The following is a 26,210-nucleotide window of genomic DNA, read 5'->3' as shown; positions in this document are numbered from 1 at the left end:
AGCCCTCAGGTGTGTGGGGGCGGCCCCTCAGCGCCGGGGGCGTGGCTACACCTGCCCGGGTGGGAGGGCGCGGCCCGGCCCTGCCCTCAGGTGCGCGCGGCCCGAGGCGGCGGTGGCGCCGCTCCCGATGGCGGCCCCGGGCGGGCTGGGCCGCTGCGTGGCCGCCTTCTGGCTGGCGCTGGCCTTCGACGCGGTGGGGCTGGCGGTGCTGCTGGCGGGCGTGTTCGCCGACGTGTTCTTCTCCGACCTGCTCATCTACGCGGGCGGCATCGGCATCTTCCTCAGCCTGGTGTGGTGGGTGTTCTGGTACGCGGGCAACCTGGAGGTGCCGCTCGAGGAGCTGCGGGACGACGTGGGGCTGCCGGCGCCCAAGGGCCGCGGGGACACGCTGCTGCGGCGGCTCGTGAACGGCGTCAGCCTCCGCCTCACGGGCGCGTTCGCCCCCGCCCGCCCCGCCGAGCTGGAGCTGCAGCGCGCCCGGGGCCCCCGCGGCCGCCACGCCGAGCCCGGCAGGTGAGAGAGAGCGGGACGGGACAGCGAGGGGAGAGCGGCTGCGAGCGCTGGCTTCGGCCAGAGCTCGGGAGGGCTGTCCTGCCCCAGATTCGGTGTAACACCTGCTAGGTTAAACCACCTGCACGCAGCTGAGTTCTTAAAATGAAAGTAGTGGGGAATCTTTCTCAGCTTGGGTGGTAAAAAAACGAGTGGGAAAGATTGCACAAGTGGGATTAGGCAGGGAAGACGCTTCCTGTCGCCGTCTAAGAACGGAACGGGCGAGCAGGAGCGGAGCCCGGGCAGGGCGGTGGGGCTGCGTGCGGAGCTGCTGCCAGGGAGCAGCGCAGGAACCGTGGGGCTCTGAACTGTGCTCACAGCAGCCAAACGCTGCCAGAAATGGCCATCAACCACCGCCCCACACGAGCTAAGCCCCCTCGTTAGCACCATGAAATGTTGCTTTACTGGAGAACAAGAAAGGTGAAATGCTGACTTGGATTTAACTTGGGGACAGAGCTGTAGGTAAGAGGTTGAAACTCACAAATGCAATCATCAGTTAAACTGTTTGTCTTGAACCTCAGTCATCTAGAAAAGATGTGATAATACCTGATGTGTAAAGGAAGTGTCTTGATCCTATTTCAAAGCATGGTTGAAGAACATGAAGCTTTTCAATACACCCTAGTATATTCATTTAGGAAGAAGGCATGCTTAATGCCTTAAAAATGTGTGTGGGGAAAAAAGTCAAGCCTTCACTTCCCTATGTAAAATCCTCTGTTGAAGGAACTGTAAACAGTTTTGTACTGTTTGAACTGTTCAAGGATTCTAAACATCTCGCTGTTCTGATTCACTATGTACAAGATCAACTTTTCCTGCTCCTCTTTGAAACTAAATTCTGAAGACAGAGTTGATTTACAGAAAAGTTCATGTGAAAATCGTCTTCTTTCATGAAAGCTATGAAATTTTTTATTGAGAGAAAGTTTTAACAGTAGGGAGATTGAGTATAGATAATTATTCCTTAATAGAGAACTTGTCGGAGGCAGGAAATAATAGCAGCAACACAACTTTCAAAGATTGTTACTGCTCTTTAGTTGATTATTAACTGCACCTGCAATTTAGAAAACAGGCAGTTGAAAATGAGCCATTCTATATTCAGATCTCTTTTTTTTTTTTTTTTCTTTTCTGAAATGGGTCTAAAATTGGCAGGTCCCTATTTGCAGGGAAAGATTTGCATTTATAAATGACTGTTCAGAACCATTCCATGGCAATTGCAGGTATTGAGCTCAGTGGATAATCTGCTATCTCTGTAGATGCAATGTGTGTACATGGATATGTTTTCTGTTTTAATGAACTCCTAGTAGTGAAAGTTATCCATTATTTTGAAATATTTCAAGTCTTATTCCTGATTGTAATTAGATTTATATGTCCTATAGGGATGTATAAATAAATAAATAAATAGTGATTTAATACAAAATATCCCAGCAGCTTCTGTTGCTACAGTAAACAAACTTCAGTAATGGTAATTCAGAAGGAACCAAAACAGGAGGTGTACAGGAGTTATGTTATTTATTGGAACATAAACTCTTTGATTTTACTTGCAAGGTGAAACAAAGGATAATAAACGGTTTCACCTTGAAAGATAATTTAGAGTTCCCTTTTGAATTAAGTTCACCTAAAGTATCTTAGAACTTCTCGTAAACAACTGTCTGAATCAGATCATTCCTTGCTGATAGACCAAATCCTCTCCCCATCAGGAGATATTTATGAACTTGACCAAACGGGTTAAACATGTTTGGGCAGATATTGTCTGCACGAGCAGGAAAAAAACCACCACCACACACACACACTCAGAAAGGAAAAAACGACCAAAAAAACCAAACAAACAAACCCCCAAAACACCACACTCACAAAAAATTCCTCCCCTCAAAAAACGCCAAACAAACAAACAAACAAAAAAACCACAAACAAACAAACAAAACCAACCAAACACTACATGTTGTTCTGATTTCCTATCTTAAAAATTATATTCTAGGGAAAGGAGAGAATTCTCATGATATGCAACGCTTTTATTGAAGGAATAGCAAGTAGATTAGGATCCTCAAGCCTGAAAAGAGATGCAGAATATAAAGTGTTCCAGGGGTCTATGCAGTCACTATGGGGCAGGTATGAAGTGCTTCCCTCCCAAGGCAAGGCAGGAACAAACTGTCCTGTGCTATGTGATAAAATGTGGGATTACTTGATGTGGGAGAGATAAAAATGTACTGATTCAAAAATCCAGAGGACAAAGCAGAAGATATATGATAATATAAAGAGAATATGTTTGGCTGAGGAAGACCTGAGGTAGTTGATATCCTGAGGAAATATTGTGTATTTGTGTGCCATATTCTTATGCTTTCAGTGAGACATCACACTTGGCCACTACTGGAGATGGGCTGGTGACTTGATGGATCTTTTCTTTGGGTCCCAATTGTCTGTTAAACATGAGGAAAAGTACTTTTAAGATTGACCTTAAGTAACAGTTTAGAGTTATATGGCCACTTGTTCTAAGCCTATTTTGGAGTAACCTTTTCTTCATGTGTTACCTTCAGGATCTGTTGAAGACACAACTAATGAAGTTACTGCCCCAAAAAGTGGGGGAAATGCTGCAAATTATGGAAGGAGATTCCCTACCCTAAATAGTAGGATTTTCTCATTGTGGAATAACCTCTGCAAGCATTGTGGACTCTCCATGAAATGGACACGTGGAGCCATATCTGCCAAAAGCACCTGTTTCAGTGTTGGACTGGATATGCTTTGAAATGAAAAAAGATCTCACAAAATCACTTTAAGAAGTGAGAGCTAAAAGAGAATTGAACCTGATTCACTGAAAAATCAGTGCAGCTTGTCATATAGTTGGTTTTATTGCTTTAATTATTATTATTATTTTTAATAACCTGAAAGGTTTGGATAAAAAGCTCTTGCACGACGAAAAGCTCTTGCACTGTTTTTTACCAAGGTCTGGAAGTTAAACTTACTGTGAATTTTTATAATGCCAGTGCAATACTGTTGTTTGTAAGGGTGCTTTTAAAATGTGTATATTAAACTGTGGATGCAAAGCTGCAAATGTAGTAGAAGTTGTTTATAGTGTAAATACACAATTTACAGTGTCTCTTGTAAAAAGTTTCATTGTTATTCTGAAATAACCTGGAATCTGAGATTTTATAAGTACACAAATAACACCAGTGGTGTTGGCATACAAGTACATTCTTTGTAGTTACAAATGATGTAATATGATGACTCTTGCAAGAGGCATTTTTAGTCCAGTGATATTGGAAATTGTTTTCCTAACGCTGAAGCATTTGAGAGAGGGAACATGACCAAAAGAAACTCTCTTGATTAACAAGTATTCCAAGGCATTTTAAAACATTAACAAGCAGTACCTGGAAAATGATTTATATAAATGCTAGTGATACCTAAAATTGTGCTAATGATAAAATTGTGTGGAGAATTTCCTCAGGAATTTTTCTGGTTTTGAACTAACACTAAGAGTTTGGTGCCACCATCAGCAAATACTGATAGGTCTTAAAATTTCAATGCACAATTGTTCTATGCCACACCTCATTGAATACTAGAGGTGGAATTAAGGAAATATTTACTAAGAACGCTGTGGCTGTACTTCCTTATGAACTCTTCAAATGTCTTTTAGTATTTTCTTGTAAAATTACTGGAGTAACTTCTTTTTTTTGCATGTTCTCATTTTAAAATGTCTTCCAAATGCTCTATCTTTTAACAAATTCAGAAGAACACTAAACTTGAAGGTCTGCAGTGTGATTTCTCCTTTACTATCTGCAGATTTTAGGAGGTGTATGCAGTTTGTTCCCTCCTTTTAATGGAACTGCAATGTGACACCGCTGCAGTGTTACAATGGCCTGATTAAAAAAACCAAACAAGCTCCTCCCTTAAAACCTGTAGATCAGATTTCATTTGCTATAATTTTTTTTCATTTCATTTTTCTGAACAGAAAGAAATGCTTTTTCTGATTCCCCATAGTTTCACTTTTAAAGTGAATGATGAAATATGCTATTTAATAAGTGGAATGATTACTAGTAGCTATAAATTAAGCCAAAACTCATATATGTAGTTCACATACTTATTCTGTGAAAACCAAAATTTTCTATTCAAGTGTTGCAATAATAATTACTAGAGTGAATTGAGCAGGCCTTTGCATTCCTTGTATATTACAATGTAATTAATCCTAAATCCAATATCAGTACTTAATGATTGTTGCATAAGATGGTAGCTAGAGTGCAACTTCACTCAAAAGTTATGTGAAATTCCAACTAGTTTACTAGTATGAATAGGATAAGTTTTAAAAATGAAATGTAGGAGCTGATCCATCAGTTAAGGAGGATGTTAAGCACAGAAAAGCACTAAAGCCATAGAAGGTTGCTGAGATGGTGAGTCCAAGCAAGGAGACAGACTGTACTTGCTGTGGAGCAGTGTTACCTGTTGTAAGTATTGTAACTATTTTCTTTTTGAAAATGCATCCAGTTACTGTTTCATGCAATCAATTTGCCTTCTAAACCAGGAAGGCTAATACTAAACACAAACTGGAATCATCTGCAGTTACACATTAACAAATATTTTAACACTATTTTAGTTTCATGATATCCTTATCAGCTCTGCTCAATGCAGCACAAAGTCCATTCAAAGAACTTCTACATTGGTGACTGGAAGGAAGCTCTTGGACATGTTTAGGACTGCTTGCTGTTACGTGAGCAGAGCTGTACAGCTAAAAGAATTCCTCTAGCCATTGAGGAAAGTGCCATGCATGCTGTTTAAAATCTTAGCCAAAATCACAAAGAACTAAACTAGTTCCACAAGTGTGGCTACAGGAGTCTTTTCCATCTAGTTAAGTCTTAAAACTAGCTCAAAATGTCATCCTAAATTCCACTGAAGGAAAAATGCCAACCCCCAGCTTCCAACTATGTCGGTGGATTAAATGCTTGTTAGACTTAAAACATGAACTGCATCTAATGGAAGTTTTCTTGTGGCGTATAGTGTCTGCTTAAATGGGAACATCTTCATCAGGGAAAGATTAAATTATTTGTAACGCCTACAAAAATCTGTTTGGTGTGACTTGTAAGAGTTGCTGGGAGCGATGTAATTATTACAGTAGGAGTTTGTGTGGAAAAGAAGCATAAGTGTATACCAAGTAGAGAGGGCTAAGGTCAAATCCTGGCAGGTGTTGCTGTAGCTAGTTTGTGTGAGTAGGTGAAATTTTACATATTCATTAAATCATTAATAATCAATAATACATAATCATTAAATTTTACATATTCAGCCAAAGTAAGCTTTGAGCAGAATGGATGTTACTGAAGAACTACACAGGAAATAAAAGTCTCTGTTCATGCTTACCTGGGTTGCTCTAGCAGTAGAATTTGTGTGTGTATACAATCTTTGGGAGTAAAACGAGTTACTAGCTCAGGACAGAAAAGTCCGTAACATATTTTGTTTAATGACTGGTGCTTTAATATAGACCCGGTCTACACAGGGAGGATGAAGACATCCAGAAATCTCACTTGAAGTTCCTGTGCCTCTGTTCTGGCAAATCCATTATTACTTCCCAAGGTCAAACTCCGCTTTTTTTGAGGGCAGATTCTTGGCCCTCTTTAATCCCAATTAAGTTGTTCGGACCATTTAGTTTACCCCTTCGGATTGCAGTTTTTAGTTGATAACGCAGGCTGGCCGTGCCCTCGGTGTCACCTGTGCTGTGAGGGGCTGCCAGCGACTCCCGCCGCTCACGGCGAGCTGCCCAAGGGGTCGGGGAGCGGTCCCTTGTGAACCATCCCGGGATGGGAATAAATCTGGATTTCTGCTCACGCACCCCGGCACGCTGGGAGTCAGTGTTAAAGCCAGAACGGTGACGAGAGTAAAGCTTCCCGCTCTTTTTGCCCGGCTTCATCCCCGCGTACGGGGAGAGAAACGACCTCTCCGCGTCCCTGTCCGGCTGCCTCGGTCCGGCCGCACCACGGCGGGCGGGGGCAGCGCCGCGGCGGCTCCCTCCCGGTGCTCCGAGCCCGCTCAGTGGAGCCGCCCGGCGGTGCCGCTCCGAGCCCGCTCAGTGGAGCCGCCCGGCTCTGTGCCCACTCCGTGCCCGCTCAGTGGAGCCGCCCGGCGGTGCCGCTCCGAGCCCGCTCAGTGGAGGCGCTCCGAGCTCGCTCGATGGAGCCGCCCGGCTCTGGGCCCGCTCCGAGCCCGCTCAGTGGAGGCGCTCCGAGCCCGCTCAGTGGAGCCGCCCGGCGGTGCCGCTCCGAGCCCGCTCAGTGGAGCCGCCCGGCGGTGCCGCTCCGAGCCCGTTCAGTGGAGCCGCCCGGCTCTGTGCCCGCTCCGAGCCCGCTCAGTGGAGCCGCCCGGCGGTGCAGCCCGGCGGTGCGAGGGGCGGTGCCGCCCGGCGCGGTTTCCGCCCGGCCCCGCAGTTTCCGCCGGAGCGACATGTGGCGGCGCGGGCAGCCGGGACGCGCCGGGCGCGGGGCGAGGCGCCGCTGGCCCCGGTAGCGGGGGCGCGGCCGCCGCCGCAAGGCAAGAGGGGGCAGCGGGGGGGATCCTCGGGAGGGGAGCAGCGGCTCCCGCGCTCTCCCTGCCGAGGGGGGGCCCGAGAGGTGCCCCGGGCCTCCGAGCGGTGCTCACGCGGCTTCCCCTCCCCGCAGGCGCCGTGACCATGCTGGGAGCGGACGAGTTCATCAGCTCCCCGCCCAGGAAGACGGTGCGGTTCGGGGGGACCCTGACCGAGATCCTGCTTAAGTACGAAAAGGTGACTGCGGCTTCTCGGGGCTCTGCGCCGCGTCCGGGCTGCTGTTCCTGGGGTCGTTCCGTGGGAAGCCTCGTTTGGCCTTAGGCAGGGACCATGCCTGAAGGCTTAGGGGAAACAACTGAGGGTGGCTGAGCGTGGTAGGCTTGTGCCAGGCGGTATTGCTGTGCGAGCGAAAAGATTTCCCCCGTGAGTCAACCTGAATGGCCGGGTGCGTGTAAAGCCTGGCTTATGCTAAGTGTGCCCGGGATCCAGCTGTGTCTGTAGGAGAGCAGCTGAACATGAGCCAGCAGCCTCGTTTGTCTTCTGGACAACACCCTGTTACTGCTGCTTCAGCTTTCCTGAGCTGGCTGTCTTGCATTCTTGATGTACCTGTTCAGTACTTGGTTTTTCAGATACATTGATGAAATTGGTAGTTTTTACTGAAGGAAAAAAAAATAAGAAGGTAATTTGTTTATTTTTGTTTCCCCTGCTAGGGTGACACCACAGATTTTGAGTTGTTAAAACATCAGCTCTCAGATCCAGACATAAAGGTAAGACTTTGATAGTCAGGGGTCTGATGATTTAAAGTTCGTGTCTGAGTGTAATCACCAGACAAGTCATTCTGGTCTTACACTAATCCTTTGTTTTAAATTGTATTTAACAGCTTTTTTTCTTTGCAGAAACCATCAGAATAAAAACCCTAAATGGGGAAAAAAAGGTCTATTTATACATATCTGTATATGCAGGATCTTTATAAATGGTGTCTCATGCTTAGTGACTCTGCTCTACCCTTTGAGTCTGTCTTTGTTCCAGATACCATCTTTTTAGGTCACTGATGCTTGATTATAGAGACACTTCCGTAGATCAGACTGTGGTTTCTGACTTTCATAGCATTAAAGTTGCATTGAATTTTACCCTCTGTTCTCACTAAATCTGGTTTCATTAGGCAGTAACATACATATACATTTAGTAGTTACACCCAGAAATATTGTTTCACAGCTCTTCTGTGTAGCTACAAGTACCTGCCACATTTGCTGTTTCAAGACTTGAGTGTCCCTTCTGCTTAAACTACAGCAAAAGAGAAAAGAAAATTATGATGGAATACTATTTGTTTTAAGTTCTGTGTGAGGGAGCTTTCATGCCTTACTCAGTATGACTGAAGCCTTCATGGCAGGCTGTTGGTTTAGGAGTTGGCATGAATGTATTCTGCATTCAAGACCTTCCATTGGTGAGGGCACAAACTGAAGTTCCTTTCATGTTAAGTATGAAAACAATTTCTATTTAGTCTTAATCTTTGACTTCTAAGGGTTTTGCTATTTTCTGCTACTAGGTAGTACTGTTTATTGAAATAGTTACCTATTTTTTCTGCTTATTCTAAGGATGCCCAGATCATTAATTGGCTGCATGAATTTCGAGCTTCTGTTGCATATTTGACCAAAGAGCTTGGACAACTGGTCAACATTTTGCTGGTAAGTATCTGTTTGTTTGCTACATGGAAAGATTAATAGTTTAGTACTCAAAACATCCTTCTTTGACGTCTTGATCTTTGCTTACTTTTAGAAGCTGCCGTGGTTGAGAAGGAGCCGAGAGGTGGTGGAAGAATATCTGGGTTTTCTTGGCAACCTTGTGTCAGCACAAACTGTCCATCTCAGGCCCTGCCTCCGGATGATCGTGGCACAGTTTGTGCCCCGTAAGTTACTGCTCTCTTACTCAGTTTAGTTTGCCCATCAACATCTCTGATAGAGAAGTTCTGTATAAATACAGCCCATAACACAATTAATTATTGGATTATTGATTTTTTCATGTTGATTGTCATACAGACAGTTTTATGTACCTAGATTTTAGAAGACATATTCTAGGTGCTAATACAGATCCTGTTCTGAAGATGTCATGAAAATGAATGAACTGTATAATATTTTTACTACTAAAAACCCAAAAGCTGAAGCGTGAGGATCATGTCAGATGTTCTCAAGAACCTCGTGGTTCTGTAAATAAAACAGTCTTTAAGAAAGTCTTGTGGCTAATTTTGATGTTTTAATCCTGGTGGAGATTGTTATTCAGTGTGTTTGCTATTGAATTTGTTACCTCTAAGATTTATACAATTTTGATATAATCTCATTTTTTTGCTAGCTCGAATAACCATCAGAGAAGATGATGTGGATATTTCAGATTCTGATGATGATGATGAAAGTGAGTATAAAGGATATAGATATATATGCTACTGTAGTGCCTTTACTAAAAAAGTATCTAGTGCGTGTTGCTCCTTTTTTACAAAATTAATTGAGCTGGGTTCAAGTAAACCATGAAGAAACATCCTTAAATTCCCAAGTCAAAGACTTTCTTGTACTCAAATCAATGGTGTGCTGACCCACTCCTTATTACTTTGAAACCATTCCTGTTGATGAACTATTATCTGTAGGAATAGAATGCATAGGGAAACATTCCTAGCCCTGATTCTTTCAAAGCCACAGAAAAGTTAGGAGCTGTTTGGTTTCTATTTTATTTACCTCAAGATACACCCCTGCAAAAGAACATTTTGGCAAATGCAGTTTCCTAGGGAATCATTCCATTGTGTAGTTGATATGAACTGTTTTTACTGGTTCCTGATTTAGTTTTCTGTAACCAAGTGTATAAGAATTCTTTTTTCTTTCTCTAGACATTTCTGCAAACTTTGATACATGCCACAGAGCATTGCAAACTGTTGCCAGATATGTTCCTTCGTAAGTACAGAATCCCTTGGGATTGTGTGCCCTTCCCTTGCAGATTTCAAGCTTGGGAGCTTGATTTTTTCCTCTTAATTGGAAGTATAACACTTCATTTCATTGCATGATTTTTCCCAGTATTCACTAGCTGGTAGAATGCTTTATACAAACATTATGAAGTTTCTGTCAGGCATCAGCAGCTGAAAATCCTGTTAACAGAAATGGGAAGTAGGAGAAGTGTTGATAGTGGCTCTGTATTCTATATTCTGTAGTCATATTTGAGGTGGCTTCTAACAAGTGCATTGTGGAAATTTGCCACTTATTATCTGTCCCATGATCCTTGCCAAACCACATTTTATACAATTGCTTGCCTTAAAATAAAGTTCCTTTGAAATAAGCTTGTTCCAGTACATCTTTAGAGTGCTGGAGTTCAATATTTGCCAACCTATAACTTTTAGGTCTGATTTTTGGTTTTTAATTATTTGTAGGACACCACAGTTTCTCATGCCGATACTTGTGGAATTCTTTCCTTTCATTAATAAATCAGAAAGAACCCTGGTAAGAGCTATGATTATTTTTGTTGATTTGTTAATCTGTTTATGTGAATGTATAAATGTTCTGTATAGTATTACAACTGATTTGATGGGCAGTCCCTACAGATTTTTCAAGAATTGTTATATATATGATAATTACATATATAATAACCATGTATGGGGTCATGTCTGTTTAGTGTGAGGCTGTCCAAGCATTCTGAGTTCCTTGTGCACAAGCATTGTGCTCATCTTTAATAACATCATCACATATTTTTTTCACTGGATTGTTTTCTTAATCAATGCACACCATGGACCTCCTTGATGAGGAGTCTCAGGTGGTCTTGTTTGTTAGTTTATACATTAACTTACTCTTGATTGAGCACAATCTGTTTAAACCTATTTCTGGATCTTTAGGTAACAAATTAAGAAACTTGTTTTCTAGAAGTCCTGTGCAGAAATGTGACTTTCTGTTAATGCTATTATTGATACCAATTAATTTTGTGTTATAGGAATGTTATGTCCATAACCTGCTGCGAGTTACTGTGTATCTCCCAACTCTGAGGCTTCAGATTCTGGAGCTTATTATTGAAAAGCTGCTGAAGTTGGATGTAAGTTTATTCTGTGTTATCTTTTATGGAAGGTTGGCATTAAAATACACAGAGTAGGAAATGAAATATGTTTCATTTTTAGACTACAAAAAATGCCCTTGTGATCATGGGTATAAACCCACCCAAATTTACACTTCATTCCCAGGGTAACTGTATGGTGTGTGCTGTTACACCCTGCCTGGAGTCTCTGCTGGAATTCAAATAACTGTCTTGTGGTGATCAGTGCTAATGTGAATGTGCTTCCCTTTGTGTGCTTGATTGGTTTTGTAATCTCTTTGAAGTAAAAAGTCCTAAAAAAAGGCAGGAGGGCACTGTAAATGATCCTGGCTTTTTGCCTCACTGTGTAACAGTCTGGGCAGAGCAGATTCTGGGGAGGTAAAGTTTCAGAAAGTTTGGAGTGTTCCTTTGTGTATGGCACATCATTCCTTTTTAAAATGTTTATTTAGTTCAGGACAGAATCTAGTAAAGAACTTACTCATGTGGTCATGTATTTTATATAAATAATAACATACCTGATTTCCTATTATTATCATGGTTTTATAGAAATTAATTTCTTGTTTGGATCTGTAGGTTAGCACTCCACAGCAAGATATTGAAGATGCTGAAGAAACTGCCAATAACTGTGCTAGTGAGGAAAAATCTACAGAGGAGGGACTTTTTGACATGGTTGGTTATCCTGTTCTGTTAAATTTTTTTTAGTAAAATTATCACTTCTGAAGTGGCAATGAACTAAGTGTAGAAATTCATTATTACTTTGTTGTTACTGCACTGCACACTGCTCTTGGAACCTGAACAGCCAACAAATGAATAATGTGTTCTCAGGTATTGGTTTTATTAATGTAAACACCCAGTGCTACATCCAGCAAATCAATTTCATTATGTAAAAACACAAGCAGCTGTGCAATAAAGCTAGTTAAAGAATTCATGATACTTGGCTTAGTGTGCAAAAATTTACTTATACTGTATAATGAGATACTGCTTGTTAAAAAAAAAAAGATGAAATTTAGCATATTGCTGAAAGATAAATTTAGCTTGACTTTTCCTGTAATTGCTGTCTCTGTGATTTGTGTATTTAAAAGCTGCATGTGCCATTTTGTCTACCAGGAGGAAGATGAAGACAGAAAAGGAAACAAAGCTGTCTCTCCCAACCTTGAGAGAATGGCCCATCCTCTTGCAGAGCGCCTGGACATCCTGATGACCATCCTGTTCTCATACATCAGAGATGTTTGCCATGTGGATGGTGAGAACACTTGCTCTCTAAACAAATTTGTTGTTTTGCTGACAAGTAAACACATAAGAGGAGTTCTTTCTCACTGTACTGTGAGATGAAGCAGAACTGTGCCATTAGCAGGCTGTAGTTCACATTTCCTGCCTCTGCCCAGTGCTGGGAGAGGTACAGTGAGGACTTCAGAGGTTTAGTTTTCACTTGGAGACATTCTGATTCCATTAAAATGATACTGTATCCAAACTGTAGTAGGGTATAAATGTTTTTATCATTTGCTCTACTTGAGTGTTAGAATTATGGATCCTTTCAACATCACAAGATTTGGAAGTAGATCAGAACTACCAGACACATCAATCAGTTGCCTTTGTTGCAGGAGAGAGAAGAATAAAGAAATACCTTTCAGTGTTATGTACTAAGGGTTTGAATTCTTCAGATTTATGTATTTAGAAACCATTATGCTGTATCTTCTTCACATAAGTCAGGTGATTTATTTGTGGGTTTTTTTCCTTGCTCTTCTAAGCTAACACATTATTGCAAAGTTTGCATGTCTAGCAGCTTTATATATGTGCACACTCACACAGAGAGATTCTTCATTTACACCACCTTAGAAAGCAGTAGAATTGTACACTTGGATTTTTGGATGTCAGATAAACCGAGAAGTCAGGCTGACAGTTTTTCTTTACATATTCTTACTGGTGTAGAAAGATATAAATACCACTTCTGCAGCATGAGGGCAGGATAAAACCTCTGAAATGGCTCATTTTCTTCTGTTTCTTTGTTGTGTAGGCAAGCTGGACATCAACAACACAAAGGATTTGTATCGGGATTTGGTTTCTGTGTTTGACAAGCTCATTTTACCAACCCATGCTTCATGTCATGTACAGTATTTCATGTTTTACATCTGTAGCTTTAAATTGGTGAGTAAAAACTGGTTTTAAAATGCAGTGTCCTTTGTCATTTCTGCATCTTTGTTTTGGTTTTTTTTTACAAAACAGTTTTCTCTGCTGTGATTCTACTCTGAAGGTAGCAAGTACATCAGTATCTTCACTTTCTTTTCCTTCTCTGTTACTCCTTTCTTTTTCTTTATGGTTGCTCTTCCCATGTTGTTCATAAACCACTTACAGATGGAATCTTAGCAAGTGTGAAGGAACAAACTTGGTTAAAACCGATCTCTTTGACAAGAATCAGTTGGACTCTTGCACCCAGCACACGGGATGCAAATTTCTTCAGCCTCCCAAACTATTGCAGAGATGCTGTCTATTAGCTCTTTGATTTGAAAATGGTGTCTGCTGTTAGTTGTTCCCCCACCCCTCCATTATCCCATCTCTCTCAACAAACTGTTCTTTCTTTTACAACTGAGTATAGAAAAAGACACAGAAGTGAGTGCTCTTCCATCATGTGTAGGTGTGGTTATTTACTGCAGTTATAGGTAGATTTTTGTAATGGTTTGGTTGTGGAAATTGTGGGAATTGAGTATTAGGAATCTCTTGCTTAAACAGTGTCATCTCACAATGTCTGTGTATCTTTTTTTCCAGGGGTTGGCTGAAGCCTTTTTAGACCATCTTTGGAAGAAACTGCAGGATCCAAACAATCCTTCAGTAATCAGGCAGACTGCTGGGAGTTATATTGGCAGCTTCTTGGCAAGAGCTAAATTTATTCCCATTATGTAAGTTGTTTTCATACATGAGCAGAACCAGACAATTCATGTTATTGTGGAGCTTAAGTAGAGAATTGGTGTTCTATTCCCACTGCTTTGTCAGTAACCCTGAATCAAGGGTCTTGTTTGTCCCTTCAACAATACTGGTTCAGTATTGTCTTGAAGCTTCCAGGAAAACACATGCAGGATGCAGACTCATGATTGCTGAGCTTCATGGCTTGCTGTTTTGGGCTTCACTAACCAAGAAGTGCTGAGCAGGGGTAGGTTGTGCTGACTTCAGGCAGTCGTGGATTCCCAGTATCTGATGTTTTCAGTACCCAGTGTTTGGCAATTTGTTGCAGGCTCTGGAACAGGGAGGTCATTTGTTCTACTATTTTGATAGAGAATGGTTAAAATATCTTCCTTTTTATGTACACATTCTATATTTTTGTGCTGTTCAGGGTGGGTGTGGTGACTTTAACATGGGAGTTAGTTAATGGGATATTGGGATTACCTGGTGGACATGGGAGGCATTGCTCTGTATTACCTGCAACCAAGGATTCTGGTTGTTTACTGTGTGTTCATGGATTCATCTATTCTGGCATCCTGTCCTTTCACTGTTTGGGGTTTTCAGTGCTGATTGATTCATTTTATGCTGAGATGAAGGAGAAAGCTTGTAACAGAATCATTCCTTTACAAAGAGATTTTCTTACTGATGTTCTTATAACCACTGAGGTTCTTGAGTATTTGTTGAACATCTTTTCTACACTATTTCAGGTGTTATTTTTACACTTCTTTTTTCTCCCTGCACTACAGTACAGTAAAAGCATGTCTGGATCTTCTGGTGAACTGGCTGCATAAATACATTGACAATCAGGATAAAGGAGCTAATGCCTACTGTGATGTAGCTCTCCATGGGCCATTCTATTCCACTTGTCAGGCAGTGTTCTATACACTTATTTTCCGTCACAAACAACTTCTGGATGGAAGTTTAAGGAAAGGTGAGCATATTACGTTTGAAAGGATTCATTAGAAGTTTTACTGTTACTGTGTTTTATAGTGGTAAATTCAGTCAAGTGTCTGATGGCAAGTTTATGTTATTGTGCTCTAAATAAGATGAGATGGTTTGTACACATGTTGGGGTCAGACCTCTACTGTGAGGGTGCCCCAGGATGTGCTTCTGTGGTGATGTGCAGAGTGCAGGCATGTCACACTGGAAATTCTTATCAATTAAGTTCAGTTTATATGACATCTAATTTATATTTGCTAATTGTTCTTGTTTTGAAGGTCTGTCATATCTGCAGAGTTTGAACTTTGAACGCATTGTCATGTGTCAGCTAAACCCCCTGAAGATTTGTATCCCTTCTGTTGTCAACTTGTTTGCTGCCATTACCAGGTACCTGCTCATTTACTTCAGTAAAGCTTGGTACAGGTTTTGTGTGTATCTAAAACCAGCACAGGGTTTTGTTAGGCAGTGTCTTGAATATTAACTGAGACATAATACTGCCCATATTGGTTAGGGATAAGTTTATTGATAGGTGGATTTCAGTGGAATCCTGCAGTCCTATGACATGGATTGCTCTGTGTTGGAGCCAGTGTGGTTGTACTTGGAATAAAGTGTATAGGGGTTTAGAGGAAGAGAACAGACCCCTTACCTTGTGACTATCTTGCAAACTCCTAATATCAGCTGGAAAAATGGAAGATAGAAGTGACATTTCTTAAAAAATAACTTTGTGTTTTCATACCATCCATCTGAAAATCTTGCTTTGGGTGTGCTGGAATGCTTATCTTTCCTTTATTCCCTTTTTTAAAGGAAATACCAGCTGGTGTTCTGCTACACCATTATTGAGAGGAACAACAGGCAGTTCATCCCCGTGGTGCGGAGCGGCACCGGGGGCGACCTTGTGCAGACCTGCACCAACCCCCTCGACAGCTTCTTCCCCTTTGACCCCTACATCCTCAAAAGGTAGAACTGGAAAGTGAACAACTCCTTTGTGCCTTCTAGTAAATAATGAATACAGCCTGTAGCAAACTGTCAGTGTTTCTGCCATTCACTTTCCTCCCTGATCCTTTGTACCTTTCATATTCTGCATTTTAACCAGATTGTCAAAGGTTTAAATTAAAATGTGCCCCTGCTGTGAATACAATAACTCATTCTGTGCTTTGTTTCCTCTCTCAGATCAAAGAAGACCATTGATCCTATGTATCAGTTCTGGGAAGAGCTGAGTGCTGAAGATCTTGAGGATCTGAAGAAACCCATTAAAAAGGTAGTCTTCCTGATTACCTTATCCAAACAAGTTTAGCTATCAGCTGCTTTTATTGCAGAATATTTTTTTAAAGTATATATATATACATATATGTATAAATGTATATTATGCATTTAGGGGAAACTGAGACTGAAATTTGGAAGCTTTAGGAATTGATCCATTCCTGCCTTGGGAGCACTTTTCCCTCTCCTGCAGCACAGAAGCCATCTGAAAGCTTTTTGAATGTGCTCAGAAAATGGACATGATGATGTCAGTGGGAAATCCACCCTGTAGATGTCATTCAGTTCCCATATTTCATAATCAGATTACATCTAATTCTCTTACCATTCCAAGTGGTTGTGGCAGTCACAGTGTAAATCCAGGTCTCTGTTAAGATTTGACAGTATCTTCCTACTCTCACTGATCCTTTTACATTTTTGCAGGGTACTTCTGAAGATGAAGACGATGACTTTTTGAAAGGAGAAACTCCTCAGAATGATGGTGTGGTGGAAATTGCACCACATTCTTACGAGTCCAACACACGGAGCCCTGTGAGCAGCATTGGCTCCCCTGCAGACTGTTACGTGCCATACCCACTGTGACATGGGCAATCAGAAGGGAAAATGTGGAATAGGTTGAAAATTGTGTGCAATGTTTTGCTCTGGAAAGAGACTTGAGCTCAACTTTCCAAACTGGCAAATGTTTTAAGTAACTACATTCAAGAAAAATTACTGTTTCTTAGTCATCAGATTTCTACAGATATGTTTAAGTAAAGCTATATGTTGCTAGAAAAGCTTAGAGAATAAATAGGGTGATATTTTACAAATTTCACATTGAAATGGTTTTTATGACTTAGAAGGATTTTTTTTAATAGTTTTTTCCAACTCTTCAAAACTTCTTTTACTAATGTTTCTCTACAAGGTTTTATGTATCAGGGGTGAAATTCTGGTGTTTCTTCCTGCAGATTTGTGTGGGGGCCAGAATTCCACTGTCAGTGTTCCAACTCTGATGACTCTTCTGGAGCTGGTTTCACAGTAATGGTGTAATCTCTTGTCCTAGGGTGCCATTTTTTGGCACCCAATGTGAGGCTTGAGAAAGTGGAAAGAAAAAACCTGTCCTGATTTAATTGGGTTTCATTTACACTGTACTGGGATAAAGCAGTCAGTAGCCACATTGCTTGAAGCTGCTTTCTAGAGGGACCTCTCTGGAAATTTCCTCTTAAATATGCCCTAAACCAGGAGATCCCTCAGTAGGCAGGGCATGAATCCAGTCTGGCAGTGGTTCTTCCACACACATCTCTTCAGCTTTTACTTAGTAGAACCATGCTTGGTGAAGCCACTTGCTAGTGGGAAGTGTGCTCAGACACAAACACTATCCCTCCTGAAATCTGTAGCTGACACACACCTTTCCCAGCCAGGAAAGTTCAGACATGTGAAAGTGGTGGCTGTTGGAAGTGTTGAAAATGAGGGAGTAGCTGAATGTATTATTTGTAGATAGTTTTCTTTGGGGTGCTTGTGAAGCACTCCAAGACAGGTATTTATTTGCCAGATTTGAAGTTTATATGTGAATGCTGAAAATAGAAAAAAAAATCTTCCCTTATGGAAAGGACATGATGGTGTCGGTGGTGTCCTTGTCCTTGTGTTGTCCATGTGTCTGTCAGTGTAGAGTTTCTCTACAGAGGTTTCTTGTCTTCTTTTCATGGTTGCTGGCTTTTAGATTTGAGTAAGAATATAAACAATGGGAAAAAATAAATGTTACTCGTATAACATTTGGTTGGAAATTTTATGTATTTAAGACTAAACTCCAGTTGCCCTTCTTTAGAACTTTGAGGCTTTCAAAACAACATTTTTATTTGGAGCCAATAAAGTTTGATGCAAAGAGTGCAGTTCTTAACATCCTTGAGAAAACCTGTATGTCTGTATGTAACTGAGGTGCCCTCTCTGGAGCCTGACTTCTCAAAGTTGGGGTGTTCATTCTGACAGATTGCAGAAATGAGTCCGCAAAATTGTATAAACTGAGAAGTTTTGGTTTTAATTGTAGTCCTCTTTATTGTCAGTCCTGAGTAATAAACAATAGATTTCCATCTGAAATAATTGCATTTTCTCCTGGCACAGAAGTACCCTCAGATCAACAGCAGGGAAAACATCCTTTGAATGTTTGAAAGATGCTTTTCACATCGCAACACTTTCAGACACTACTTCCAAAATGAGGGTGCAGAAAACTTGCCCAGTTGTAATACTAGATATGTCATTCAGGAGCTTCCACATATCATGAAAAACGAAACAAAACAAAAAAACAGTTAAGTGCAGACATTGAACAGTCTGTACTCAAGTTACACAGTTTGAAGTGTTTCTGGAGTGTGTTTCACCTTTGCTGTGACAGCTCTGGTTTTCTCCATGTAATGGCAGGCAGGTGTGCTGGCAGGTGCTGGTGCTTTGCTAAAGAGACTTTGTAAATACCAGCAGCTGTGAGAGGAATGCTCATCCTGAGGTGCAATTTTGTCTCAGATGAGAAATGCAATGTATCTGTTGAAGAAAGCATTCTACTATAGAATCATAAAGTCATAGAGTGGCCTAGGTTGGAAGGGACTTTAAAGATCACCTAGTTCCAACCACCCTGTAACTGTGAGGGTCACTTCTACCAGACCAGTTTGCTCAGAGTCCAGTGCAGCTGGGCCTGGAACACTTCCAGGGACAGTTTATTTCTGTGAAATTGGATGGAAAGGCTGAGCTGGGGTCCTGGGCCGTTACTGTCGCTACACTGTGGGCAGGTCCACATTCCCTGCACGGTGAATTAACTCTGCTGCTACCATTGTTATTCCTCATAGTATCCTCCACAGACAACGGAAGGAAACAAACCCTGATCTTTGAGGAAAAACGGTTTTCTTTGGGATTGTCTGAAAATCCAGCTTGTGGTTGCTGGGCCAGAGGATGGTGGTGTGGGGATTGGCCTCTTCTCCCAGACATCCAGTGGTAGAACAAGGGGATGTAACCTTAAACCGTGCCGGGGGAGGTTTGTGTTGGACGTTGGGAACGTTTTCTTCACAGAGAGGGTGGAATGAGACATTGGAATGGGCTGTCCATTGGATGGTGGAGTCACCGTCCCTGGAGGAATTTAATGACAGATTGGATGTGGTCCTCAGTGCCATGGTATAGTGACACAGTGGTGTTCCGATAGAGGTTGGATTCCATGATCTCAAAGGAGTTTTCCAACCTCAATAATTCAGCGATTTGTAAATTTGTGGCTTTATAACTGTTATTATTTCATACCACAACATAAGGATGCCCCGCAGCGGCCGGGAAATCTCTTCAGGGTAACCGTGTTAAAGTCGTCAGGCGGAGCCGCCGAGGCCGGGCTCGTTTCCCTCAGCCCCGGGGCTATCCCGCCGGGCCGGGCCCAGCCTCGGGGCGGTGCCGCGGTGCCCGGGGCGGCCTCAGCCCTGGGGCGGTTCTGGGATGCCCGGGGCGGGCCCAGCCAAGCTCCAGGGCGGTTCCGCGGTGCCCGGGCCCAGCCGCGGGCGGTGCCGCGGGCGGAGCGGCGGCCGCGCTTTCCCGGCGCCCCGCGCGGCGCCGCCCGGCCCGGCCCGGCGCGGCCTGCGGAGGGAGCGCGGAGCCGCCTCCGGGCCCGGGCCCGCCGCTCGCCGAGATGCCGCTGCTGGTTAACGGAGCGCGGGTGGACCTGGCCCGGCCCACGGGAGACATGATCCGCGCCCACCCGCACCTCGAGGTGAGGGGAGCGGGAAGGGGCCCCCGGGGGGAGCCGCGGTCGCGGCCGGCGGGGCGGGTGGCGGAGCAGGGCAGGGGCGGCCCCGCCTCCGCCCCCGACCCCGCGCGTTCCCCGCGCTCTGACAGCGGAGAGCCGCGGGGTGATGGAAAATAAATAAATCGCTGTCAGCGGAGGGGCTCAGCCGTGCCGGTGCGGGTGCCCCGCGGGGCTGGGCGGGCGCTTTCTGCGTGAAATGACAAAAACTGGCGATTAAAAGGAAGGTGGGCACTGTGAGGAAGGTGCTGACCTTGCTGCCAGGGTGTAAATGTTATAATCCTAACGGCGAGTGCGAGCCAGGACTGTGAGCAGAGCTGCTTGGAGAGCTGTTTGCCATCAGAAGGTGTTTCTTTACAGATTATGCAGAAAACCAGGGCAAATTTGATAAAGCTGTGAAGTGTTTTTTGAGCCCAGAATGGAAATTCACTTTGTCCTCGGCAGCTCTGTGAGGAAGCACTGCAGTAGTCTTAGCTCAGGAACCCACGTTTTCCACACACCAATCAAGCTAATAAACAACAGTGTTTTGATAAGTGCAAAATAAATGTTCTGAAATATGGCAGCAGAAGACTGAAACTTCTGTATTTCAAGTTTCCTGTTCTGATTAAACTTCCAAGATCGGTTCTGGTATTATCTAATGTAACCTTTTTCCAGTTCAAAAGCTGTTTGTTGTGCCTCCATGTTATGGTCCATATAACAGGGGAAAGGTGTTTTGTAACTCTCTGGAATTATGAGATTTAACTATTAACTTGGTCACTGTTAGGAAAGCATAAAACTTAAAAAATTCAGAATACTCTGTAATACAAAACACAGAAAATTCAGAATACTCTGTAATAATACAAAACACATGCGTTTCTCTCTGAGCTGGATCCCTTTGCTTTTCAGTGGTGATGTTTCTGTGAAGTAATGGATACACCTGAGAATTCAGCCACTGTAGTATCTGTTATCATTTGTAGTATTTGTTATCATTTATTTTTAGGAAAAGGCAAAACTTCTGAGAAGTCAGCCAGCTCAGATCGTGGAACCCAAAGGCCTTCTCTATGTCCAGCAGAGAGAGTTTGCAGTGACTACCCCTAAAGATGGTGTGTACATTTCTACTTGTACTGAAGCAGTGATTGTGAGAGCTGAGTTCTTACAGTGTTTTCCTCCTTTAAAATAGGTTCTGTTTCCATTCTTGGATCAGATGATGCCACTACCTGCCACATAGTTGTGCTCCGACACACAGGTATCTCTAGAGGACCTTCAGAGCAAAGCCTGTACCCCTGAAATAAGGAATTAGTGCTGGTTTATGTGGCATTAATATAATAGACTGCAGTTACTTTACTACAAACCTGAATTTCCAAAAGTGACATCATGTGTTAACTAAAGACTCACTCAGAGTTGGTGTGTTCAGTGTGAGAGGTTCTGTGCTCTCCTCACTCCCTGAGCAGATTTTAACTTGCTCTGCTCCTGTGGCCAGGACCATTTCAGCCCTGGGCTGTGTCCAGCAGTCTGGCAGAGCAGGGTTTGGGTGTTTCAGGGGTAGAATTAGTGGAATTTTTGTGCCTGGATTTCTGACATTAGAGATGTTGCCTGCTCAGACGTGCCCTCGCAGGAGCTGTGCTGGTTTTGTAAGGGCCCCTGCAGAGGGTGGTGCCTCGCCCCAGTCACATCCCTGGGACTGCCCCGGTTGGTGGCACTGTCACCGGGTCCCCATTTGTCGTTTGTCGTGTGCCCTCCCCAGGCAGCGGAGCCACGTGCCTGACCCACTGTGACGGCTCGGACACCGAGGCCGAGGTGTCGCTCATCATGAGCTCGGTGAAGTCCTTCTCCAGCTCCACGGGCTGTGGCAGGTCAGCTCTGCTCCCTCGCTGTTCTGCTGCTCTCAAGGGTTGCTGCAGCTGGTGTGGAGGGAATTTGGGAGGGGATTGTGCTGGGTTCAGGCAAGGGAATTGTGCAGGAAACACCTCTTGATCAGCAGCCGCATGCAAAGTGAAAATCACTTCCTTGGTGATGATTTTGGGGGTATTTTTTTAGCAGTCATTTAAAGCACGGTTCTGTTCTGAAGAGTGTCTCTGTAAAATGCCACCGTGAGGTTTGTGTTTATTGTTTCCCATTTAACTTTGTTCCAGATTTGCAAAATTTTCCATATAACTGTTTTTTGGTTCATATTATATTTTTCCCTTCAGAGTGTTTGTAAATTCTTTTCAACATCTGACAATCTATCAGGGAATTTTGTAAGTCCACATTAAAAAAAAAAAATGGTGTGGAGGATAGGACAGTGGGTAAAAAGCTCTGAAACAGAATTTAGGAGCCAAGTTTCTTTCTGGATATGGAGGGTTTTGCCCCTGTAGTTTGGTAAGAACAAAAGCTAGCTTGTGAACTTAGATTCATGATTTGTAAGGACTTTACATAGACACTGCTTAGAGAAGAACCCTGCTGCATGGTCCAGAATAGTTGTGAGGAGGTCATGGGATCAAAAATCTTCAAGTTTAATTAACTGAAAGATGGTTACAAAGTTCAGTCCAAACCAGAGGTGCCAGAAATGCTCCTGGGAGAGAATTGCATGTACTTAATGCCTCTTCAAGCTTGTTCCTGTGCTCCTTCCTGGGTGATCCCTGAAGTTTTCAGAATGGAATTATCATAACTTGCTGTGTAATGCAAACCAGCTTGGTGCATGTGATTGTAATCAGTGAGGCTTCTCTAATGATTGCTTTGCAGTTTGGGCTGGGGATTATTTTGTAAAGCTATTCATTTTGAGATGTCTTTTTAATTGCTGTTTCCTGTTATTCCATCTCTGTTAGGCTGGAAGTGCACCTAGTTGGAGGTTTCAATGATGATAGGCAGTTATCACAAAAACTTACTAATCAGCTTCTTAGTAAGTTCACATTTTTTGCACTCTCATGTCCAAAAAAAAAAAAGTTCTGGCTGGATTTGGGTGGAGTTTGTTTGCAGTCTGAGTCCCCAGTCATTTACTGGAAAGAAGTGTGGATTCACATTCTTTTTCTCTGCCTGAGAACTGGTGTGGAGAGGGGCTGGACTGCTGGGGCTTGCCCATGCCCAGTGCCTGGCACAGGCTCTGCTCCTGTCCCTGCTCCCTGGCTCACAGCTGCCTCTGGAGAGTTGGGTGCAGTTCAGCCGGGCTTTGATCCCTGCTCATCTTCTTGGGATCATGGGCAAGTGTTGTCACTCTCCCAGTCTGTACATGTGGATGATTCATCAGTTGCCGTTCAGTTCATACCTTAATGTGATGAGGTAAAATTTAATTATTGTTTGGCATTGTCTAATGAAAAATGTCAGGTCTTATATAAAATTCATAGTCCAGAGGAGTGATGGCAGTGCTTCACTCACAGTTGGAAGTGTAAAGTACCTGATTACCTGGGAGTGCTCTGGGTTGTGCTTTTGTCACTCTGTCACTTCTGGAGAGGCCTCTGCCCCACAGGAATGGGGAGGGGGCAGGGATGGGGCAGGTGTCAGGATTGGAGGGAGGTGTTTGAGGGGGTAAACAAAAAAGGAATAAAACCCTGGGATGAGCCTTGTGGCTATGGCACCTGATGGGTGTTTTGTGTAATTGTGAGAGTTCTGTGCAGAACAAAGTATTTTGGTTAACTTACTTGAACCTTCTGATTTTCATGCATCAAGGTACAATTTGAATCAGTGATGCTTTATTGCTATCAGAACTTAAAAGAAGGGTTTTTTTCTGGTGTTTGGGATGGTGAAATGCAGAACTAATTTACAGTTGATGAAAGACTGGGTTTGTTCACTATCTGTGTAACGCTTTAGGAAAAAACATTTAAATATAACCTGCTAAATGTAGAGCAGACTAGAGCAGAGCTGATGTGATGCCAGAGCTAAACCAGTGTCCATAGAAGGAATAAGTGGCAGAGCACTTTCTTAGCAGATTTTTGCTGTTACAAATGGCCTGTCTCTGTACATTCCTGTTAGTCTGAAGCAAATGTGCAGAGCCCTGTTTGCAGTGCCTGGGGCAGGGGTTCAGTGTGTGCCCCTCACCCCAGACAGCAGTGCCCTGCCCCCCCCACTGACATTTTTGCTGTCCTTGTCATCACAGGAGCGTTTGACCTCCAGCCAGAGGATGTTCATTTAGTAACTTTCTGTGTAACAGGTAAGGAAATGTTCCCTTGGGTTTGGAAGTACCTGTCCTGAAATAAAAGGGCAGGGAACTTCTCAGACATGGCTTTTTCTCTGTCCTGTCAGAAAGAACAGCACAAATCCTGCATACAGATGTGTAATTTTCAGTTTTGCTGCTGCACTGCAATCAACTCATTGTCATGGCCAGGTTATTTTGGCACATATATCCCAAGAAACAGGGCTTTTTCCCTGTAAATTGTCCTGGCAGAAGCAGTTGGCTGGAGCTGCTGTTCTCTTAGGAGACAGCTGCAAGTCCTACATGTGTTGTTACTGACCTCTGCCTTCTTTTCCATATTTCATTTAGTTTTCCTTGGCTTTTTCTATCTTGTGCAACATCAGATCTCTTGCTCTCCAATAACAATTAAATAAATGCTGCTCAGACTAAAATCCAAAGCCCTGTAAGTTTGACTTCTTTTTCTTCATTACAGAACTAAATGACAGAGAAGAACAAGATATTCACTTTCCAATAATTTATGGAATAGGTGAGTTAGTTAAATTAGAATTGAATTTTCTTTTGGTCACTGGATTGCTTTTTAGATTCCAATAGTAAATGGACTGCTTTTAGTGGATGAGAAAAGTTCACTCTAAAAGTTGCACACTGCTGTCAGAGGCAAAAATGCTTTTCTTGTGGTGCCACAGCTGGGAGATGCACACATGAAGAAGCTGTATACAAGTACAGATTTTTTCCTTTAACTGCACTTAAGAGTTTATCAGCATCGAGCTATTGCACTAAATTTATGCTTAGAATTTAATCTTCTTCTCTGATTATTCAGTGTATTTTCTAATTAGTTCACTCATCTCAGGAATATTGAAATGCTGCCAAAGGAAATGAAGTAGAAACATCCTGTCACAGGCTTGGGGTCTGAGAAATAAAAATGTGTGATGAGTTCTGCAGTTCTGCAACACAGTTTTGTTAGGTACATGGTCATTGTAAAGAAATGCCTCAAAACAATTAATTCTTACTATATTTAATCTCTATTTCCTACCAGCTGTGAATGTTAAAACAGCAGAGATTTTCCCTGCAACCTTCCCAGTAAAAGGGCCTGATGAGGATCTGCGTTCAGCCCACACTTTAACAGGAGCACCAGTGAGTAAGAGATGGTGAAGATGGGGAGACCAGTCAGGAACAATGGGACATCCAAAGTTTGAGGGGAATATCCTTTGGTAGCTCTGGGTTTGTGGTCACCATTTCACTCTGTTTGCTGGAGTAGCTGGGGGGGCTCAGGGCTGAGCTGGGCCAGGCTGAGGGGAGCCCTCCCTGTCTGGGGCAGCCCTGGCTGCCTCTGCAGCCTCCTCTGCTCTTGCAGCTGACCAACATCTACGATGCCAAGACAGAGCAGCTCCGGATTGGGCCTTATTTCTGGGGGCCTTTCCCACATGTGGATTTCTGGCTGGAACAAGATGATGCACAGATTTTACAGGTACCTGAAACGAACTGCTTTGGGTTTTTTTGCCTTCTAGCTGAGTAGAGAGAGGGGTGTTACAGTATGTCAAAACTTTTCGCAGTGCACTGCTGTCCCTGGGAGGGTGGGGAATATCCTTCTAGAGGGCAGGATAATGAGAACATTGTATCCTGAATGTCAAGCAGCTCTTGCTCCCATCTTCTTTTTCAGAACCTTTCCACGTCACCCCTGGCTGAGCCCCCCCACTTTGTTTCCCACATTAGATCTACATTAACATTTCTGAAAGAACATCCATTTCCATCTCGGTCCCTGTTTCCTGACAGGAAGCCTCGAATCTACAAAAAAAATGAAGAAGGGTTGTGGGAACAGGTTTGCTCTGACAAAATCTAACCTGGAACCCACCCCCACAATTGCTTTAAGGAAATAAAACTTGCAGGAAGAGCAATTTGTTGCAAATAGCATATTGCTGCTCACAAATACCAATGTTCCTGTGCTTTTCAAAATAAAATATTTTGATAGAAGTAACTTGCTTTTTCTGCATTACTTATGTAGAAATCAGAGTTTCTTTGAAGTAAGAATTTGGCTTTGTTTAGGTTCTGTTGCTCCAGTGCAGTAATTTGATGGGCAGGTAGAGGTGGCAATGCTGGAGACTGACAAGGTGAGTCACTGCACTGGTATGCACCTCATTAAATGATCTGGCACACACAAGGAA

The 26,210-nt window shown here is 43.1% G+C and overlaps 3 protein-coding genes across 3 annotated transcripts; all 3 read left to right on the top strand.

Moving 5' to 3' along the window:
* The first annotated feature begins 127 nt into the window (after positions 1–127).
* LOC134426726 (transmembrane protein 238-like) lies at positions 128–5,590 on the top strand. Its single transcript, XM_063171968.1, has 2 exons — positions 128–513; positions 3,075–5,590. The coding sequence occupies exons 1-2, from the start codon at positions 128–130 to the stop codon at positions 3,082–3,084; spliced, it is 396 nt and encodes a 131-aa protein (XP_063028038.1). The 3' UTR covers positions 3,085–5,590.
* A 1,410-nt stretch (positions 5,591–7,000) lies between these two features.
* RRN3 (RRN3 homolog, RNA polymerase I transcription factor) lies at positions 7,001–18,242 on the top strand. The gene is made up of 18 exons (XM_063171967.1): positions 7,001–7,047; positions 7,176–7,279; positions 7,753–7,809; positions 8,638–8,727; positions 8,819–8,948; positions 9,389–9,448; positions 9,915–9,978; positions 10,449–10,518; positions 11,003–11,101; positions 11,672–11,767; positions 12,206–12,341; positions 13,113–13,243; positions 13,862–13,992; positions 14,779–14,963; positions 15,250–15,358; positions 15,776–15,928; positions 16,142–16,229; positions 16,652–18,242. Exons 2-18 carry the CDS (start codon positions 7,187–7,189, stop codon positions 16,808–16,810), a joined length of 1,851 nt encoding a protein of 616 aa, XP_063028037.1. The 5' UTR covers positions 7,001–7,047; positions 7,176–7,186; the 3' UTR covers positions 16,811–18,242.
* A 1,562-nt stretch (positions 18,243–19,804) lies between these two features.
* On the top strand, positions 19,805–26,023 carry NTAN1 (N-terminal asparagine amidase). The gene is made up of 10 exons (XM_063171966.1): positions 19,805–19,934; positions 20,947–21,049; positions 21,127–21,192; positions 21,691–21,799; positions 22,751–22,824; positions 24,016–24,069; positions 24,524–24,577; positions 25,085–25,182; positions 25,403–25,516; positions 25,709–26,023. The coding sequence occupies exons 1-10, from the start codon at positions 19,854–19,856 to the stop codon at positions 25,886–25,888; spliced, it is 933 nt and encodes a 310-aa protein (XP_063028036.1). The 5' UTR covers positions 19,805–19,853; the 3' UTR covers positions 25,889–26,023.
* The last annotated feature ends 187 nt before the right edge of the window (positions 26,024–26,210 follow it).

This window comes from Melospiza melodia, chromosome 18 (assembly GCF_035770615.1).
Source record: "Melospiza melodia melodia isolate bMelMel2 chromosome 18, bMelMel2.pri, whole genome shotgun sequence".
Lineage (NCBI taxonomy): Eukaryota > Metazoa > Chordata > Aves > Passeriformes > Passerellidae > Melospiza > Melospiza melodia.
Note: the sequence above shows the minus strand (reverse complement) of the source record. Positions and strands in the feature narration are given on the sequence as shown.